This window comes from Protopterus annectens, chromosome 15.part0 (assembly GCF_019279795.1).
Source record: "Protopterus annectens isolate FY-2018-M chromosome 15.part0, PAN1.0, whole genome shotgun sequence".
NCBI lineage: Eukaryota > Metazoa > Chordata > Ceratodontiformes > Protopteridae > Protopterus > Protopterus annectens.
The window spans coordinates 178,920,940-178,944,105 of NC_056749.1; the positions used below are offsets into that span (position 1 = coordinate 178,920,940).

A 23,166-nucleotide genomic window follows, 5' to 3' on the forward strand; every position below is an offset into this window, starting at 1 on the left:
CAGTAGTAATGCTGGATAGCACATCAAATTGTCAACAAAGGTCCATATACTTAAAGTTCTGATTTTCCTAGTATTAGTGGCATATAGTTGGACAACAAATATAGCTGTATGCCAGAAAATCAATGTTTGTGAACTCTGAAACTGTAGAAAACTTTTGAGAGTTTCACGTACTGGAAGATCATATCAGTGAATACTTAAGAAAACAAATCCATATGGTCACAGGAAAGGCTAATAGTAAAACTAAAATTCAGATACTTTGGAGACACAATGCAAAGACAGGATTCACTAGCGGAGACACTGCTTGTGGGAAATTCAAATGCAAAAGAAGAAGTGAATGTCAGAGATTGATGGATGGACAGCGTTGCTGTAGTAATCAAGATGAATTTGTAAGAGTTTAAAAGAGCACTTCTTGACACACAGGCCTGACTTGTTGAAGTCTTTGAGGCCACAAAGAGTCAGATTCACATACATGACTAAACTACACTAACAAAAATGTTACAAAAACATATTAATCAAGCAAAAATACAAAGCTTGCTGTTTTAGCAGTGGATTCAAGTCTCTCAGTTACAGACTGTTCTAATACAAAAGTTTTTTTTTTCTTTTAAATATTCCTGTCTTTAAAATATGCCTCTTGGTTTGTAAATTAGCAAGACTGATGACTATGACCTTAGGAATGACACTCACATTGCAAAGGCACGTAATCTTTCAAGGGTATTTAAGCAATAAATGAATGAAATAACGTCTACATCAGCTTGACTTCTTTTAACCCAAAGAAAAACGAACTTAAGTTGCTCAGTTTCAGACAGTTCATAAAAACTCCCTTTAGTGATTTAGTAATGAAACTCAGGTTATTATTCAAAGAAGATGCAGGATAACCCCAGAAAGAACAAAAACATTTAGGTAGTTGAGGCAACAATGATGCCATGTGACTGAAATATGTGCACTCAACCATTAGAACAAAAGGGGTGTTGTGACAGGCATAAAGGATTGTCCACTACTGTTCCATATTCACCTGTAGGGAAATATTTACAGGCTCCTGTGACATGATTTCTACCTGTTAGACTGAACATAATAAAATGTCTCTGCCTCACACCATATGAGGAACAGAGTCTTCAATCTCTGTTATAGTCTTGTGACTAATCTGGGACTTGTATCTTTCCTTGGTATGGTTTTCATATATGAGTAAATGCATGATTTACAGCTGAATAACACAATTTTCCCTCTGCTCATGCTACCACTTCCCAGGTGTCCAAGTTGCCTTGCATGCACAGATGAGCAGGTATGGTCACCGAAAAGTTCCTTTTCATAAACACTCCCTTTAGTGACTTAGTAAAAAAACTTTGTTATTTAACTTTTGTGAGGCTTTGCCCATCTGGAACAACAGCTAATACAAGTATGCTCAGATCTTTAATTGCTCCTTTTTTAACAATGTATCAAACACTGCCACGTGGGAAGGACTATGAATCCAGACAGTTGACGTCTTCTCTCACTGAGTGTGGATTAATGTGTGTTTGCCATCGTCACCCACAGCTACCTGGATGACATTAAGACATAACATAGGAAAGGACTGCCATCAGCCCAAGTGTGTGCCTGTAAGTAGAAGAGTCACTCAAGTGAGGAAGTAAAGTTCATATTTCCTGCAGAGTAAAATGACTTAGCCCTAGAAGATTTAAGTCATTTGCATATCTACAACAGGCCACCTTTCTCTTTCATCTGTCTCCAGTAAACCGTAAGCCCCACAAAAGGTAAATATATTTCTTCAACCTCTGCAAAAAACAGAATAAGATTCAACTCAGGGAAGCTACTGCTAGAGCAGGAGATATTAAAAATATGACAAGATGATACACATATAGCTGATGCAGATTAGAGCAAACAGCCTTCCATAAATAAATGATGAAAGAAACAAAAAGACAAGGGCATTAAAGTGACACATTCAGTGACTGAGGAAGATTTGTCAACTAAACAAAATATTTCAACTTCCAGGTGTCAATCAACTTTACTTAATATATTGTCATATTCCAAAAAAAAATAATCCTTTACTTAAAATATACTAATGGTCAGTTGAAAATAAGTCAGCTGTAACATGCTATAGTGTTATGATACTTGTATTTGCAATAATGTTGTTGATATTCACAGAATATGGCCCAACAGCCAACCTGACCTGCACCGAGGTGCTGAGCGATGCTGTTGTGATATTTACCAATTCACAGCCATCCACATTCCCAAAAGGGTAGCATCTCATTACCTGGGAATTTGCATGACTATGACTTTCTACACTGCACAGCTGAAACAACTGCTCTATACAGGGCTTACCACCTCTAAAACTATGTACTACATGTACTAAGAAGACCACACACAAGCAATGATACCCCGCCTCCTCTCACAGATACTCATATAAATAAACAGATACTCAGAACTGTCATCCATGCACCCACTCAAATACTGTGCCAGTACTTTCATATATAGACATATGCACACAGTCACCTGCACTGGCATTCTGGACAGAGTAAAGCTTCACCCTGCATATATTCCCACTACAGAAATACATAGGTGTGCATGGCAAACATACATCTTAGAATCACAGCTCTGTATAGAACTTGTGTAGTACTGGTGTCTATGAATACTACTATGTGCAAGTCTTCTAACGAGGCAGCATACTGGAACGCTCTTTTCCACAGACTCAACATACAAGCTAACTACCACACTGCATGTGGTATGCCTCTCAGCTTAAAAATGCACAGTGGTGATTATAGGCAGCGATGAAGTCTGTAAATCAGATCTGTCTTACAAAAATGCAAGATGATTATGTTTATATTGCAAACTTTACAAGCCAGCTATGAATACTTGCCTATGTTGCTGCTCTACATACTGTAACCGCCTTGTACAAATTCTGTATTATGCTGCACAATACTTAATGTTTGAACTATGACAATATTCATTGTTTACTCTTGAAAATTTTGTCCTTGGCTCTACACAAAAAATGGCCTTTACCTAGATGGATATATAACACTAAAAACAAAACTAATATAAAATAATGTAAACGCATTAACAGCATATTAGCACTGACCTAGGCCAGTATTCATAGCTGACTTGAAAGTATTAAGTCTGAACATAGGCTGTCCTGAATATTCTGCAATTATTATGTTAGGTCAACTTGTGAAGTATGTAATGAACACCCGCTATCTTGCGTGTTTCACAATTATTAAGTAAAGTAAGCTTGTGAAGTATGCGGTATGAACACAAGCTGATTTGCATACTCATCGTACAAAACTAAAACTGTAAACTTTTCTTAGCCCTATGCTTTCATTTCTAAGTCTATCCTACTTTTCTTCTTTACACATTTTAAACTTATCAACTAGTGTAAGCACCAGACAGGTGCAGTCCTTAAAACTCTGTTGTACCACCTCAGTAGCGAAACTGTAGTATTGTTTAAACCCTCCTGGAATGTACTATTCATCATTTGTATTAAGTGTAATCAGATGCCTTCTTGTATCACTGTGTCTTACTGGTATGCACAAACATGGAGTGCCTTTTGCATTACTGTTACTCACAGAGATTCATAGATTAGTACTAGGCTAACTGCCCTTGTAGGCCATCTTATTCCATTTGAGAATCAAACCCTGCACCTAGAGTTTGTAATGTTTAACCATTACACCAACCCCAAACCCCTTTATGTCTACCCCCATATAATGTCTATGAGTTTACAAGGAATATGAAAACGTGACAGCAGAATGTATTGTTCTTTAACTTTATGGACCAGATTCCAAAAGAGATGGTCTCACTGTAAGTCTGCCCTAATTTCAATACACTTTCTCTCAGTGTAAGTGACTTACTTTGGTGTAAGCCCTGTCTATAAACAGACTTATAGTGGGGGCCAGATTCTAAAAGGCCTGTTCTCAGTGTAAGTGGTCATTTACACTAAGCCTGAGTCTTTTGGAATGGGGCTGTTTGTGTACAGAGTTTTTCTTCTCTGACCTTTACTGAAAAGGGGCCTTGTGCCCAGCTGGCCTTTCCTGGATAAAACAGAGTAAAACAAAATAAATAAAAATAAATTACATACATGAATAAATAAAGCAATCTGTATTTTAACCTGCTAGTGCAAAAACAGAAAATATTTTGTTTGAAATACTTATAATCTCTTCTTGGCAGTAAATAATTCATGCAAATACTTAATGCAGCAGGGCTTAAACATCTGTACTTGCACCCTTACTTTGTGAACGAGCTTGTCAGAAGTCCTATGAAAGCCACCGCCGCTCCTGTTATTGCTGTTTTTCTGCAACCAAACTTGTCTGTGCACATGCTTACAACTGGTGAGCAGAAGAAGATCATGCCCATAGCCAAAGAACCAACCCAGGCTGTGGAAAGAAAGAAAAAAATTCTTAAGTTTCTAAATTCTGCATTCGGTGAAAAATATTTAAACCAGTAAAATCATAGCACATGAATATACATTTACTTTGATTCAATAAACTTTTACTTTTTAGGTTGCTTAGAAAATCTTCCATGTTTACTAAATCACACTTTACAATGTGCGCTCATTAGAACATGCTATGATACTTTGTTGAATGCACTTTCATTATAACTTTTGGAAAGCACGTCCATTGAAGTTTGTATCACTACATTTTAAGCTATTGTACATTCACGGTTTATTCCACTTAACTCAGGATTTCACAGCTGAAATAAATCTGCTGAAGCATGCTGAATTTTCTAAACAAATATTGGCTAATCTTTTTTTAAGAAAGAGGACAGTGACATGAATTCAGTATGTAGCATAATAATGTATTGTACTTTCTTTTAAAATCAAGATTCTTAAAACTCGTGTCTCTCTTTTGATGTAAAACAGGATGAAAAGGCAGATAATTTATACAGGTCATTATGTGTATGTTTTCTTAAGGTATTTTACAAAGAATATGTCTTAGAGACATGAATGTCAACAAATTCACCACTGAATCTTGTCATCCATATTCATACACAAAAGTCTAAGGTTTATCAGAAGTCTTCAGTTTTTATTTTGTGATAAAGCAAAAGTGGTGCAAACTCCTTCTTACTTCCTTCAGTCCAATAATTCCCTTCTTCAATGGTAAGAAGGGTAAGTTAAATTTCGTAGCACTCACAGGATCTCCTGTAGAGTGTCTCACCTAATGGATTCTTCAAAGGAAGACATGCGGATATTTTCAGAAGAGTCCACTGTGATTACTCTTTACTGTTGCATACCATTCAGAACCGACATTTTAGGCACCCATCCCACCACCATAGTTTGTTAGGGCTACGGCCCCTTCTTTTGTACACCATTGACCTTCATTATTTGTTTTATCAACTAAGCCATGCAGCGATCTTTGCCACTTAATACGTAAAGGTAACTACACTCAAGTTGGGACATTTTTAAAGCTACTTTCAGTTCTCCCTAGATCATTCCAAACTCTGCTGAAAGTGTCATCTTCCCAGTGTGACTTTTTACAGTTTATCTGGCTTACCTGAGACTTCTCATGGTCAAGCTATTGTGAAGTAGAAGGAGCTACCTTCTCCCCTACTAGTACAGGCACTGGGATGGCAAAGTCCAACTCTTGTTCTTAGAAAAGAAGGTAATATCTGTGCTCTATAATGTCAGCTGCTACTATTACCGTACTCATTTTCTCTTGCCCCTTTTGTTTATAAACCTAATACCCTCTTTCTTCTAGAGAAGATTCCTGTATTTTGGCTCCACATGAATATCATTAGGGAAGTCCTCAGTTTTTTTTCCTCTAAGTATCCATTCATTTTTCTCTTTGTCTTTAGGATGCTGTCTAGCTCAGTGTCAGCGAACACCACACACATATTTTTCTTTTTCTTTTCTGGTTTACTGTCCCTCTGCATCATTGTGAGTAAATACCATACCACTCTTTTACTTTACTTTTCTTCTCTTGATTGCTTTCTCTATACAAACCATATGTTACAACAAAGTTTTTATTCAGTTTTATTTATTTTCTTACAGACCTCATTTGCCTAGAGTCATCTTTTACGTGAGTTTTATATTTTACACTAAGAAACAGGTTTAGAACTCTGATCAGGCACTGTTTCATCTTCTTTTATTGCTTTACTAATATTTCTTACTGATAACTTTCTCCTCCTCAACACTGCCTGCTACTTAGTCTCTTTTTCTGGAACTTTCTGTTCCAGCTTGACAAAGTTTAGAATTATGCTCAGGTCATGCATTTGCCACAATTCCTAACTTTATTCCCTGAAATATGCCCTTTCAGTGAGTGAGTTTTTCTCCTCGGTTGCTCTGGTCACTTCTACTATGAAATGACATTTCCCTTTGGATGGTATAGCCTCTTTTTCACTCTATCTCCTTAGTCAAATTTTAGTACTTTTGGGATCTCGAGCAGTATTCCTTAATCTTTGTTAGACTCAGACACTGCACTGCCTCTACTGTACTACATACATTTTAATTATTTGTTCAACATTTTTCATACTGACCTCAGTTAACTGCTATCCCTCAAAATGTGTATTTTTACAACTCAGCTTCCATTACAGACATGAAGGCTAAGTCAAAGAAACCCAATCAGCATTGTACTCGGGGGCAGAGAGAGACTTTTTACTGTGCCTTATTTAAGTGCACCCCCTCCCCCAAATAATCCACAAAACATAATGATACTGGGTGGCAAAGTCTAGAAAGACTATCCTCAATAACAAAAAAAAATTACTTTTACAGAATACAGCTATTATGTTAAAAATCACTGAATGACGGAAGAGAGAAATGTTTACCGTGTAGTTCTAACAGAGGATGGTGCTCCTTCAAGAATTTTGCTCTATTCTTGAACAGCAGGGTATATTATTAATCAATATTTACTCTTAACTATGGCAAAAAATCATGGATTATCAGGATTTGCAATGCATCTTTAGTCAATGCTTTAGGTATAAGTTTAACAGAAGATACAGGCCCCACATTCTCCGTATATGAAGAAATCTTCATCAATGTGCTTAGGAGTCAAAATTGGAGCTTCAAAAGCCTCTTATTCTTTGTCTTCTTTTTATCCAGTGCCAGAGGCACAAGACTAGATGTCAGAGTCTTAAAAAGCCTCACACATAAAGTCTCAGGCTGTTTTCAGCTTCTAGATAAGATGCAAAAATCTGGGCAGGTTTGTATCTCAAAAAAAAAAAAAACAAATAGCCAGTACACAAAAGTCAGCACTATGGAATTATTTTTTTAATTATAACAACATCCAAGGAGAAAAGAACAATTGGCAAAACTGCCTTCATCACTGCAAAGGTTTGTATCTCATAAAAGCATGGATTATTTTAAAAGCAGACACAGATAAGTTTCTGACGAGATTAAATGCTAAAAGATGTACTCAAAACATTTTAGTGTGAAAAGTGGCAAGCAGTTAAAATTGCCGAAGCACTAATAACTAATGATTCAAAAAACAAAACATAGCAATGTACACTCATATATGTCCTGAGTCAGTGCAAACTGTAAATGACTGACATTGCCAACATCCTGTCAGATAGGCTCATACATACATACCCCCCTCTGACTCACAAAAGGCCCTATCATCATACCTGGAGATTGTGAAAGTACACACATCACATATAGAATGGGTAAACAGCTACTTCCAAACGTGAAAACATGGCGTCTATGGGATTACATTGTTTCCCTAGCTGTGCCATAAGTGAACTCCAGAACAAACAGTCCCTGCACATGAACAGTCACAGCCTCACCCTCTGTACAGGATATGAAACTGTTGAATGTGTTACAGCAACGTTTGGCACACTCCACAAGTGTTGGTGCACAACAGACAATGGGAACTATTGTCTTATAAACCTATTATGCCTGATCTGCAAGGCCATGGAGTCCATCATGATGGAACTCATAAACAGAGCTATTAGGAGCCTACAAACACCCAACCCTACCAACTTCGGTTTGGTCAGGGGCAGATCATGGTTCCCAAACCTGCTAGACTGTTTTCAAGGCAGTCACCCAGGACATACATCAATGAAATGAGCTACATACGTCCCACATAGACCTTGAAAAGCCCTTTGCCAACATCCCAGACAAATGTCGTATCCACAAAATCAACAACCTGTGCATAAATATTTCTGTCATCTGATGGATTGCCAACTGGGGCACAGACAGATCACACAAGGTAAGAATTGTGGTCTCCTGTACAAGCTGGTAACAACTGCTGTCCCCCATGGCTCAGTCCTGGGACCCCTCCTGTCTGGTGTATACTTTTCAGAAATACAGTCAAACACACAAGGGATATGTTTAGCAAATTTGAGGATGACTGCCAAAAAGTTGACATAATCAATGTTTGGGACAACAGAGACATCCTTAAAAAGTGTCTCAGTCAGACAGATGTGGTGTCAAAATTATGGCCTCGAGCTACAGTCATACAAATACCACATAGGTGCCAACACCCTAAATATGGAGGCGATAATAAGGGATCTATGGATAAATGTGGATAGTCATTTCTACTTCCAGAAACACATTCACAAAGTAGTCAGAAAATCATGCTATGTGTTCCCACAAACTGCCAAGGTCTTTGCATGTAGGTCAAAGGAGGTTCCCTCTACTCATCAGTCATCAAACTCATCAGAGAATACCACAACACACTTGTGATGAATCTGACTAGGCACCTTCAGCAGCTGGAAAGACCACTGAAGTACCTCAACAAGAGGATTACTGGCCTCAAACAGTTGCCCCATGCAACAAGACTGAATTTAACTCAATCTGTACTCTGTTGCATACTGTCTACTCAGGAGATCTCTGCCCAACAGACAGGTCCATGTCATGGCAACACTCAGATCTGCTCTGAGTTACAGCTCAATGGCACTAAATATACAGACCCAACTGATATTGCCAACATCCTGGCAGATAGGATCAGTGTTAACTTTACCCCCCTCTCACCCATGAAAGAGCACATCTCTATAATGGAAGACTGCAAAGTTGCTGTCATCATGGCTGCACAGGTAAAAAACACTCTCCAAAGCCAGTATCACAGCATCCATGGGACCAGATAACTTCCCAGGCTGTGTTCTACACAAACTACAGAACGAACAGGCACCACACCGATGTACCATGTTCAGTCATAGCCTCACCTCAGGCTTTGTGCCTGCTGAATGGTGCACAGCAACGGTTATCCCACTACACAAGGGTGGAGATACCATGGACCCCTGGAACTAGCGCCCCATTAGCCTGATGAGCCTGCTCTTCAAGGCCATGGAATGTATCATCATACAACTTATTAAAAAAGACATTGGTAATTTCCAAACTCTGGACCACAACCATGTTGGGATTGTAAAATGCAGATCATGTCTCCTAAACCTGATAAATGACATTGAAGCAGTCACCAGAACCATAGACAAGGGTAAGGTGGTTCGCACTGCCTATGAAGATCTTGCCACGGCTTTCAACACCATCTCACACTCTGGAATTATAGATAAACCCACTAAACTAGGTATAAATTGCTATGTCACAAGATGGGTTGCCAACTGGCTTGCTGACAGAACACACACTGTGAAAGTAGCAGACTCCAAGTATGACTTTGGACCAGTGACGAGTGCAGTACCACAGGGTCCAGTCCTGGGTCCTGTCCTGTTTTGTATCTACTTCCCTGAAGTAAACTTTAACATGGAAGGTCTGTATTAATGAAGTTTCCAGATGACTGCAAACTAGGAGCCATAATTGTAAATACTAAAGATGTGGACATCCTACAAAGGGTCTCACTGAGACAGATGAGCTCAATGCCAAAAGTGCATTGTCATCCCTTTGGTAAAAACTCTGTAGCCATGAACTACAACATAGGCGGTAGTATACTTAACACTGAAAGTGTGATAAGAGACCTTGGGTCACAGGTGGACAGTGGACACACCTGTGATAATCACATCCCCACAGTAGTCAGGAAATCCTTCTATGTGGCACACCTCATCACAAAAGGTGTCTCATGCAGAATAGAAGAGGACATTGTTCCCCTCATCACTCACTAGATCCATCATAGAGTACAACGCCCCTTTTGCTATGTACCTCACAAGACATCTACAACAACTGGAAAGCCTGCAGTAATACCTCACAAAGAGCATTAGCGGCCTGAAATACATGCCATACATAGACCATCTCAAAATGCTCCAGCTGTACTCTCAGGATATGAGGCCTACTCTCAGAGATCTCTGCCTAACATACAAAGCTATGTCAAACACAGAGCTGTTGGACATAGTCCATGTAAAACACTCACAATCCCTCTGATCTTCGGCCCCAAAACCACGAGTGCAATACAAAATGAAGGGTTGTATCCATTTACCTTGGTTAGGATTTCCCTCTCTTTGACCTGGTGTGATTCAGATTGAACTCTGCAGTTCCCTACACAATGCTGTCTACAGGACTGCAATCAGTTTCTCTCAGCATTTAAGCAGCTTGAACTCTACAGTTCCCTACAAAACAGTGTCTATAGGACTGCAATCAGTTTCTCTTCATTTAAGCAGCTTGAACTCTACAGTTCTCTACAAAATGGTGTATACAGGACTGCAATCAGTTTCTCTCAGCATTTAAGCAGATTGAACACTACAGTTCCCTACAAAACGGTGTCTACAGGACTGCAATCAGTTTTTCTCAGCATTTAAACAGATTGAACTCTACAGTTCCTAACAAAAAGCGGTGTCAGGACTGCAATCAGTTCCTCTCAGTATTTTAGCAGATTGAACTCTACAGTTCCCAACAAAACGGTGTCTACAGGACTGCAATCATTTTCTTTCATCATTTAAACAGAGTAGGTTGCACACACAAAAAGCATTTGTTGCTTTCACTTACAGTGGTGTGTAATTAAGGAGGTCACCATACTGGTCAGCCATAGGGCTCTTTTCTTTTACTTGAGTGGTTGCCTCCTTAGTAAATTGACTCTTACATTAAGAGCTATAATACTTACCTTATAGCTTTAGGACACCTTAGGAAACCTTGTTCTGCTACGCTCACTTGCCGGGCTCTCTTCACTCCGGCCCTCCCTGCCCCCTCCTGCCCCAATACCTCTAAATTTATAGTACTATAGCCACCCCTACTTTCTAGATCCTATCTGCTTTCATCTGGGATAATTCCACCCATTTAATAGCACCTATTAGCTTTCATCTGGCATTCCCCATCCCCTTCCAGTACCTTTACCTCACCACTCTATCTTCTGGTGTTGCATCACCAGGTAAAACAGTAACTCACTAGCTGAATCACAGATAATGATATACTCCTCTTTACTACCCCTCTTGTTCACACCATACCTCCTTACCTTGCATGAAAACCAGTTTCTCAGGGGATTTCAGGTCCCAAAAGGCCATACTATCACCCCAGCTGTAAATCCTTCCACCTTCAACCATACTTAAAGTACCAGATCCTATCCAACATCTTGTTCAGTCTATCAACATCTCAACCCCAGGCATATTAGCTCTAGATCCAAACACTACCACAAACTAATAAACAAATTCCTGAAGTTCATCACCAAGTATAGACTTAATCTAATACTTGGTGTGATATTCACCTACTCCTCAACCCCCCACCTAGATACACATACACACCTACAGCACTCCTAAGCTAAGCCAAGCTACAAATTAATAGGCCAACTAACTCTCTCCTAGTCTGTCATCTCAATATTAGAAGCATTAATAACAAGGTACATGAATTACATGCACTTCTGGATGTCCACTCCCCTGATATTCTCTGTTTAATCTGAAACCTGGTTAAAACCTAACACTAAAGACAATGAAGTGTTACCACCTGGGTACAACATACACAGGCTGGCAGGAAGGGGTGGGGTAGCTGTACTCTATAAATCTGAGTTGAATGTCACCATAGATGTAATACAACCACCTCAGATTAATAACTCAGAGATTATTGCCACCAAATCGGAACTTAATAAAAATAAATGCATTAACATCATCTGTATGTACATTCCCCCAGGTAACAATATATCTACATTTGAAGATATCCTGCACTGGCTATCATGTCACTAAAACCCTACTACTTGGAGACTTTAATATAGACTGGGGCACCTGTTCCTCAGAATCCCAACCACCCATATTAACCTGCATGCACTTACACAAATTATATCCACCTACCAGGATAGGTAAACCTAACCAAAAGAAAGTATACTTGATTGGCATTCATAAATAGTCACCCCAACTGTACACCTCTGGTACCCTCCTTGACGGCCTACGACCACCTTCTCACATATGTAATTAAGCACAAAACCATTAATTCCCAACAACCCTTACTCAGAAAGTTTAGAAACAAAAACTTTGACCCTGCCAAATTCCAACAAGAACTAAACTCATGTAACTGGTCTATTCCAAAACACCTCCCTTAGAGGAAGCAGTAGCACTTTAAATAAATAAATTCATGAGATCCTTGATTTGCATGCACCATGGCTTTCTAAAGAGTCTAAACTCAAAATTACCCTTAGAAACAAAGCATGGGCTTTATGACGCTCTTCTAAAGACCTCAAGATCACATTAAATACAGGCAATCCAGGAACAAAACCAAAAATCAATTTTACAAGACAAAAAAAACAATACTACTGTAATTTACAGACAGTAAATCAAAATAACCCAAGTTTTGGGCAGGTTTAAATAATCTACTGCATCCTGGACAAACTTCAACCCCAGTCCCTGCTGCTACTATTGATAAAACCCCTGAAGATGTTTCTAATAGTTTTAACCAATGCTTTACAAGATAATTCAAGCCTAGCCTAGCCAACTACTCCTAGTCCTCCTGGTCCTGGAAAAGTAAGCATCTACCTAACCTACTACTTTCAGCCTCCCAACCAGTCAGCCACTCTACCCATCCCTTGCTGAAAAATTAAAACCACTACACTTTCTGCTTACCTCTGGGTTGATCCTGCACCGCCGAAAGTACCTACAAAAGCTAGCACCCGTCTCAATACTAATCAATCACCATCTGGAAAATATCCTATGTAATCCCACTTCACAAAGGAGGCAGCTCTACTGAATTCTCCAATTATAGGCCAATAGCTATACTCTACGCCACTTGCAAAGATTGGAAAAAATGTACCGCTTAGACAACCTAAGCAAAACCACCCAGAATCACCTTATGGCGATACTCCAGCATGGCTCATCTCACTACAGCACTACTTCAGCCTCCCTGCCTTTTACCAACACCATAAAACTATAATCGCAATAATAATTATATATCCTCAGCCCTCGCTGATCAACTTTAATCCACACCCTGCAAACATTCTGTCTAGCCTTCAGTGGTTTCAGACCTACCTGAATGGCCGACAGCAGGCTGTCCTCTTAGGTGAAACTATCTAACCTAACCTTCTACTAACACCCTTGGAGTACCACAGGCTCTATGCTAGGGTGCTGTTCTCCATCTTCATTAATTAATAACCTTTATACTGTCATCCCAAAGTACAGTTTTATACCTACCATAAATGTAGATGTTAGAAGATCCACATTGCTGCAGTCCTAACACTTGGGTAGTCCGCTGTCCTCGGTCGGCCGAATATCAGAGTATAAGGCTGGCGTCGGTCAAAGGCGCATTTGACTGACATCAGAACGTCAGGGTACAAATGCATGACCGGCGTCATATCCTCAGTCTTTTCTTGCCCCAGATGTCAGAAGACCGAAAAGAAGGTCAAAACCCATAGACAACAACTAAACAACCAACCAGCCTAACACCAAAAGTATGTACAATATATACAATATGCAATAATCCTCAGATGGATAACCCAACCCCCACAACCACCTCAAACTACAGAGGGAAGGCGGGAGGGTAGAATTGGACTGCAGCAATGTGGATCTTGAACATCTACATTTATGGTAGGTACAAAACTGTACTATGTTCTTCATCTCACATTGCTGCAGTCCTAACACTTGGGTAGAATCCCAAAGCAGAGGAAAGGGAGGATGGCTAAACTACAATGAAGCAGGAGCTGCCAAAATGCCCTGCAACACAGCAGTGGCAAACCCAGCCCTGGATTTAGAGTACAGTGGAAGGTGGTAATGCCTAGAGAAGGTATGCACTGAACTCCAAGTGGCGGCCTCCAAAAATATCCATAGTAGCCACCCCCTCAAAAAGCTGTTGAAGTGGCAGTAGCCCTAGTGGAATGAGGTCTAATCCCAGCTGGAATCTCTTTGCCATGATGGGAATAACAGAAAGCAATGCAAAATCCAATCCACTTAGAAATAGTTTGTTTTGACACGGGCTTGCCCTGAGAGCACAAAGCAAAAGAATCTAATAACTGCTGAGATTGTCTGAACCCTTTAGTTCTGTCCAAATAATATCGCAACTGCCTGTGTACATCTAAAGTGTGCAAAATCTTTTCCCCTTTAGTTTGGGGATTTGCATAAAAAGTAGGCAAATGAATAGTTTGGTTTAAAGCCACACTAGAAACCACTTTAGGCATAAAGGAAGGATTAGTAACGTAGATACCCTATCCTTATGGAAAATTAAGAAGGCTCAACTGCCATAAGGGCCTGCAATTCAGAAACCCTTCTTGCAGAGGTAATGGCCAACAAAAGCAGTCTTCATGACAAATATTTCAACTCAGCAGTAGCTGCAGGCTCAAAAAGGTTGTAGAGTGAGTTTCTCCAACACAAAATTGAGATCCCAAGCAGGAGTAGGAGCCCTTCGTGGGGGTCTTATAGCCCCTCTAAGAAATTGCTTGAACAAAGGATGAGAAAACAATGGTGGGTCACAATCGTAGTGAGCTGAAATTGCTGCAGCATGAATCTTAATAGAAGAGAAGGACAAACCTTTGTCCAATAACTCAGTAAGATATTGAAGAGCCACACTTAAATCAGGCTCAGAAACATCCAAATCCTTAGCTGCACTCCAAAATAAAAATCTCTTCCATTTATCTGCGTACACTTTCCTTGTACTAGGCCTTCTAGCAATCAAAATCACATTCAAAACTTGTTGTGGAAGTTGAGACCCTCTATGGTTTAAAACAGAATATGCCATGCTGTTAGGTGAAGAGTGAAGTTTGACATTGAGCAAATGACTGTCCTCCTGGGACAACAGATGTGGAATCAAAGGCAAAGGCCATGGAGGCTTCCGTACTAGACTTCTCAGTAATGGGTACCAGTGCTGTCGAGGCCAATCTGGAGCTATCAAAATCATCCTTGGCCTGTCCTGTCTGACCTTCAGAAGTACCTTTGGGAGGAGAGGCAGAGGTGGAAAGGCATACACATGAAGATTTGTCCAACTGAAAGAAAGAGCATCCACTTTCCAAGCTGTGGGATGAAACCGCTTTGTGCAAAACTTTGGCAGCTGGTGGTTTAGTGGAGAAGCGAACAGATCTATGTCTGGAGTTCCCCAGGACACTGTCAATTTCTGAAATACATGAAGATCCAGTTTCCACTCGTGGGGATCCATGATTTGTCTGCTTAACACATCTGCTAAGGAGTTCTGTGCTCCCGGCAGAAACCTTGCCTGAAGACTTAGTTGTAAACTGAGAGCAGTCTCCCACAAAATCATCGCTTGCCTGCATAGAGGATAAGAATGTGTTCCCCCCTGCTTGTTGATGTACCACAGGACAGTTGTGTTGTCTGTTAGAATCAACACCTGCCCTGGAAGAAGTAAATCCTTGAAAGCTATTAATGCAAACTGGACTGCTAACATCTCCTTCATGTTGATATGTAGATGTTGTAGTCCGGCAGGCCACTGTCTTGTATCCACTTTCCATTTAGATGAGCTCCCAAGCTTTGTCTGAGGCATCTGTCGTTAAAATCTGACTCGCCTCTGGCGGGTCACAGAGAGTCCCTTGTTTAGGTGACATTCCTGAGCCCACCACAAAAATTCCTTTTGAATGCAAGGTATTATTTGAATGACAGTGTCAGATCCTGGCAGTGCTGTGTCCATACATTTTTGAGATACCATTGTAGCTTCCTCATATGCAGTTTGGCATTGGGAAGCACCAGAATACAGATGCCATGAACCCTAAGGCTTGAAGGACTGTCCTTGCAGTCAGCCGGACTGATGAGATAGTTGATGGAAGTAAAGGGATAGACTCTTTTGTTTGTCCGGGGTTAAAAGGCCATCTGGGATGCTGTATTCAGTCTCACACCCAGAAAGCACATGTCCTGAGAGGGTACTAGACTGGACTTTATTTCGTTCACAGAATACCCCAGGTATCTTAGCACTGCTATCACATATTCCAAATGTTGAAGAAGCTCTTCCCTTCCTTGAGCCAGAATCAGGCAGTCGTCCAAATAAGGATAGATCTGTATTCCTTTTAGCCTGAAGAAAGCTATCACTGGAGCCAGAACTTTCGTGAACACTCTGGGCAGTAGATAAGCCAAAGGGCAATGCAGAGAACTGATAGTGAGAAGTCCCAGCTCAGCATAGATACTTCCTGCAACTTAGTCTGATAGGAACATGAAGGTAAGCCTCCTTGAGATCCAAAGTTACCATCCAATGATCTTTGCCCAGCAGAGGTAAAAGCTGCTGCAACGTCAACATTTTGAACTTGGGAATGTCCAGATAAGTGTTGAGGATAGATAAATCCAAAATTGGTCTCCACGTGTTCCCCTTCTTTGGTACTAGGAACAGGCGAGAATAAAATCCTAGGCCCCTTTCTGGCATAGGAACTGGCTGTATGGCCCCTATTTGGAGTAACAGAGAAATTTGCTTGTGAGCCTCTATTCTTTGTTGAGGAGGAATGTCTGGCATGCCTTTGAAAGGAGGCAAGGTATGGAAATAAAACCTGTAACCGTGATGTATGATATCCAGTACCCATCTGTCTTGGGTGATCAAACTCCAATTTTCTTTGAAAAGTGCCAACCTTCCTCCCAAAGGTGCTGCCAGGCTGAGAAGGTTCTGGCAGCTGAAAAGGTAGGTCATTGGGTCTGTTTACGAAAGGACTGACCCTGCCCTCACCGAAGACTGTGCAGGAGAACTCCCTGTTCTAGGCCTGAAAGAGCCCTGACCTCTGCCCCTGCCACGTCTAGATCTACCCTAGACTGGGAATCATAAGAAGGATCACGTCCACCCTTTAGTAGGCCAATTTCTACTAAACTTTGGAGGCTGAACCTGCAAAAATCTTTGACAGTCTGCATAGACTTAGCCTTGTCTTCCATTTTCTTTAAAACTGCCTCAACAGGAGAACCAAACAAGACATCAGATTGCAAAGGGCATACAAAATCCTAGTTTTAACATGGTCAGATAAATTTTGATCCCTCAGCCAGGCATGCCTGCGAAGAACTGACCCAGTGGCAGCCACCCTAGGCGAGGCCTGTACAGCATCAAAACCACATTGCAAAGAATGCTTACCCACCTGTTCACAAACATGCAGTAAAGCTTGTAACTCTTTACAATCAATACCTTCCAGAGCATCAACCTTAGATTTCAACTGTGAAAGGAGATAATTTTGATATTTCAACATGTGAAACTGGCAATTCAAAGCTCTCATGGCTAGAGTGGAAGAAGTATAAACTTTCTTTCCCATCTATCCAAGGCCCTGGCCTCTTTATCTGCGAACAGATTCTTGACAACAGAAGCCTTAACACCCTTAGGCCCCTGGCTAACAGTTTCTGGGTCTGCCCTAGGACTCTTAAAAGATACTTATGAGCTTCAGGCACCCTGTAATACCTATCCGGTTTAACAGGAGCAGGAGGCAAAGAATCAGGATTAAGAGAAGCCTCTGCAAACACATCTTCCACCACATTCAGAACAGGAGGTATAGCTAAAGGCCTATGCTGGGGTAAAACAAAAATTCCTAAGCCTTTTCCTGGAATCAGAGAAATCCTGACCTTCCCATTTAAAATGCTCTCTCATGGGTGAAGGGTCTCTGAAAAAGAAAAATCCTCAGGAGGAGAAGCAGAAGGAGTAGAATCATCCACATCAGAATCAGAATAATGAGAATACTCCTGCAAGTCTTCAGTCGAGACTCAGACACATCCGCCTGCTCATAATCCCCAACACAGGTTCCATCCTAGGCCTCTTATCAGGAGGGGGCATAGAGCCTCTAATTAAAATAATTAAATCTTCTGCCATTTTAAGCATGTGCTTCTTGGGCACAGAACCTGAAGAACTAGGAGGGACACCCACAGAAGCAAAACTAGACCTGCCTCTAGGAGAAGCCTTGGAAGCAGAAAGAGAGGCCTAGACACCTTAGGAAGGGAGGGAGTACAGTTATCTGAGAAGCCCCTACAGCCTGACCTGCCTCCTGGGAGGCCACATCCTGTAAAACAAAGTTTCTCCCTGGGACTCCAGAGGCCTCCGTCTGAACCACCGGTTCCACTGACCTCTAAAGAACCGGCGTCCGTTCGGACGACTCCTCTAACCTAGGTTTAACTGCCTTGTCCTTGCGCTTCTTTGAGGAAGCCGGCGGAGCATCCGGCGGCATATTGTAATTGCACCACTTCCCAAGACCAACCTGGCACAATCCAACCTTACTTTATAGTGCGTTTATTGAACCTAGCACAGCGACACCCAACAACCGTGCTCAGGTCCCAAACAAGGTATACACAAGTTATGGTAATCCTATCGGTATCTGTTTCCCACAAGAAATACAGTTATTTACTTTTTCTGACATCCGGTAAACCACTGAGGCAAGAAAAACAAAATATTCCCCAGCGGGTACTTAACCAACTCTGACTTCGGTCTGAAACTCCGAATTCGAAATATTTCAGAACGCCGAACGGCACTTGCAACACTGTTTCTGCATCGGACCATGCGGCAAAAAAGACTGAGGATATGACGTCGGTCATGCGCATTTGTACCCTGACGTTCTGATGTCAGTCAAATGCGCCTTGACCGACGTCAGCCTTATACTCTGATATTCGGGCCGACCGAGGGACAGCGGACTACCCAAGTGTTAGGACTGCAGCAATGTGAGATGAAGAACATCTAGCGCCCCATTAGCCTGATGAGCCTGTTCTTCAAGGCCATGGAATGCATCATCATACAACTTATTAAAAAAGACACTGGTAATTTCCAAACTCTGGACCACAACCATGTTGGGTTTGTAAAATGCAGATCATGTCTCCTAAACCTGATAAATGACATTGAAGCAGTCACCAGAACCATAGACAAGGGTAAGGTGGTTCGCACTGCCTATGTAGATCTTGCCACGGCTTTCAACACCATCTCACACTCTGGAATTATAGATAAACCCACTAAACTAGGTATAAATTGCTATGTCACAAGATGGGTTGCCAACTGGCTTGCTGACAGAACACATACTGTGCAAGTAGCAGACTCCAAGTATGACTTTGGACCAGTGACGAGTGCAGTACCACAGGGTCCAGTCCTGTTTTATATCTACTTCCCTGAAGTAAACTTTAACATGGAAGGTCTGTGGCTAATGAAGTTTCCAGATGACTGCAAACTAGGAGCCATAATTGTAAATACTAAAGATGTGGACATCCTACAAAAGGGTCTCACTGAGACAGATGGCTGGTGTCAAAGCCATGGCCTCAAGCTCAATGCCAAAAAGTGCATTGTCATCCCCTTTGGTAAAAACTCTGTAGCCGTGAACTACAACATAGGCGGTAGTATACTTAACACTGAAAGTGTGATAAGAGACCTTGGGTCACAGGTGGACAGTGGACACACCTGTGATAATCACATCCCCACAGTAGTCAGGAAATCCTTCTATGTGGCACACTTCATCACAAAAGGTGTCTCATGCAGAATAGAAGAGGACATTGTTCCCCTCTACTCATCACTCACTAGATCCATAATAGAGTACGACGCCCCTTTTGCTATGTACCTCACAAGACATCTACAATAACTGGAAAGCCTGCAGTAATACCTCACAAAGAGCATTAGCGGCCTGAAATACATGCCATACATAGACCATCTCAAAATGCTCCAGCTGTACTCTCTCGCATATCGCCTACTCAGAGGTGATCTCTGCCTAACATACAAAGCTATGTCAAACACAGAGCTGTTGGACATAGTCCATGTAAAACACTCACAATCCCTCTGATCTTCGGCCCCAAAACCACGAGTGCAATACAAAATGAAGGGGTGTATCCATTTACCTTGGTTAGGATTTCCCTCTCTCTTCCCCCCTTGGCTGACCTGGTGTGATTCAGATTGAACTCTACAGTTCCCTACAAAATGGTGTCTACAGGACTGCAATCAGTTTCTCTCAGCATTTAAACAGATTGAACTCTACAGTTCCCTACAAAACAGTGTCTACAGGACTGCAATCAGTTTCTCTCAGCATTTAAACAGATTGAACTCTACAGTTCTCTACAAAACAGTGTCTACAGGACTGCAATCAGTTTCTCTCAGCATTTAAACAGATTGAACTCTACAGTTCCCTACAAAACGGTGTCTACAGGACTGCAATCAGTTTCTCTCAGCATTTAAACAGATTGAACTCTACAGTTCCCTACAAAGCAGTTGTCTACAGGACTGCAATCAGTTTCTCTCAGCATTTAAACAGATTGAACTCTACAGTTCCCTACAAAACGGTGTCTACAGGACTGCAATCAGTTTCTTTCAGCATTGAAACAGAGTAGGTTGCACACACAAAAAGCATTTGTTAAGCTTTCACTTACAGTGGTGTGTAATTAAGGAGGTCACCATACTGGTCAGCCATAGGGCTCTTTCTTTTTACTTGAGTGGTTGCCTCCTTCCCCTGTACCTTAAGTAAATTGACTCTTACATTAAGAGCTATAATACTTACCTTATAGCTTTAGGACACCTTAGGAAACCTTGTAAACTGCAATAGCCCTGCTACGTTCGCCCTCACTATGCTCGGGCTCTCTTCACTCCGCTCCCTGCCCCCAATTCCCTCCTGCCCCAATACCTCTAAATTTATAGTACTATAGCCACTCCCCTACTTTCTAGATCCTATCTGCTTTCATCTGGGATAATTCCACCCACCCCCATTCTACTACCTACATTTTAATAGCACCTATTAGCTTTCATCTGGCATTCCCCCATCCCCCTTCCAGTACCTTTACCTCACCACTCTATCTTCTGGTGTTGCATCACCAGGTAAAACAGTTCCTTAACTCACTAGCTGAATCACAGATAATGATATACTCCTCTTTACTACCCCTCTTGTTCACACCATACCTCCTTACCTTGCATGAAAACCAGTTTCTCAGGGGATTTCAGGTCCCAAAAGGCCATACTATCACCCCAGCTGTAAATCCTTCCACTTTCAACCATACTTAAAGTACCAGATCCTATCCAACATCTTGTTCAGTCTATCAACATCTCAACCCCAGGCATATTAGCTCTAGATCCAAACACTACCATAAACAAATTCCTGCAGTTCATCACCAAGTATAGACTCAACCTAATACTTGGTGGTGATATTTACCCCAACCCTGGCCCACTCACTTCAGATACACATACCCCCTCTACTTGCAATCTAAGCTACAAACCTACAATTAATAGGCCAACTAACTCTCTCCTAGTCTGTCATCTCAATATTAGAAGCATTAATAACAAGGTACATGAATTGCATGCACTTTTGGATGTCCACTCCCCTGAGATTCTCTGTTTATCTGAAACCTGGTTAAAACCTAACACTAAAGACAATGACGTGTTACCACCTGGGTACAACATACACAGTCTGGATCGTGCTTTGAGGAAGGGGGGTGGGGTAGCTGTACTCTATAAATCTGAGTTGAATGTCACCATAGATGTAATACAACCACCTCAGATTAATAACTCAGGGATTACTGCCACCAAATCGGAACTTAATAAAAATAAATGCATTAACATCATCTGTATGTACATTCCCCCAGGTAACAATTTATCTACATTTGAAGATATCCTGCACTGGCTATCATGTCACTACCCCCAAGAAACCCTACTACTTGGAGACTTTAACATAGACTGGGGCACCTGTTCCTAAGAATCCCCAACCACCCATATTAACCTGCATGCACTTACACAAATTATATCCACCCCTACCAGGATAGGTAAACCCAACCAAAAAGAAAGTATACTTGACTGGGCATTCATAAATAGTCACCCCCAACTGTACACCTCTGGTACCCTCCTTGACGGCCTAAGCGATCACCTTCTCACATAAGTAATTAAGCACAAAACCATTAATTCCCAACAACCCTTACTCAGAAAGTTTAGAAACAATAAAAACTTTGACCCTGCCAAATTCCAACAAGAACTAAACTCATGTAACTGGTCTATTCCAAAACACCTCCCCTTAGAGGAAGCAGTAGCATACTTTAACAACAAATTCCTTGAGATCCTTGATTTGCATGCACCTGTTCGTTCAAAGAAAACCAAGGTAAAAACTGTGCCATGGCTTTCTAAAGAGTCTAAACTCAAAATTACCCTTAGAAACAAAGCATGGGCTTTATGGTGTTCTTCTAAAGACCCTCAAGATCACATTAAATACAGGCAATCCAGGAACGAAACCAAAAAAATCAATTTTACAAGACAAAAAAAAACAATACTACTGTAATTTACAGACAGTAAATCAAAATAACCCTCAGAAGTTTTGGGCAGGTTTAAATAATCTACTGCATCCTGGACAAACTTCAACCCCAGTCCCTGCTGCTACTATTGATAAAACCCCTGAAGATGTTTCTAATAGTTTTAACCAATGCTTTACTGAGACAATTCAAGCCCTAGCTAGCCAACTACCTCCTAGCTCCCCTGGTCCTGAAAGTAGCACCTCTAGAAACCTACTCGCATTCAGCTTCCAACCAGTCGCCACTTCACTTATCCATACCTTGATCAAAAAATTAAAACCCACTACACTTTCTGCTGATCAACTCCTGCAGTACCTACAAAAATCAGCTGATGCTATTGCTTACCCCGTCTCAATACTAATCAATCGAACCATAGCAGAAGCTAAAATTTCCACCATCTGGAAAATATCCTATGTAATCCCACTTCACAAAGGAGGCAGCTCTACTGAATTCTCCAATTATAGGCCAATAGCTATACTCTCGCCACTTGCAAAGATTATGGAAAAATGTATTCATAGACAACTCATGCACCACCTAATCCAGAATCACCTTATGGCAGACACTCAGCATGGCTTTCATCCTCATCACAGCACTACTTCAGCCCTCCTAGCCTTTACCAACACCATAAACCATAATCGCAACAATAATTATATATCCTCAGCCCTCTTCTTGGATCTTTCTAAGGCATTCAATATGGCTGATCAATTTTAATCCACACCCTGCAAACATTCTGTCTAGATACTGGAGCCCTTCAGTGGTTTCAGTCCTACCTGAATGGCCGAC

General features: G+C 41.2%; 1 protein-coding gene across 1 annotated transcript in view; it reads right to left on the reverse strand.

Annotated features, from left to right (window-relative positions):
* Window positions 1-23,166, reverse strand: part of SLC16A2 (solute carrier family 16 member 2) — a 748,609-nt gene that overhangs the window by 284,862 nt on the left and 440,581 nt on the right. The window contains exon 2 of the mRNA XM_044057669.1: window positions 4,211-4,355. Coding sequence (XP_043913604.1) covers window positions 4,211-4,355 — 145 coding nt within the window. The remainder of the gene's footprint in view (window positions 1-4,210; window positions 4,356-23,166) is intronic.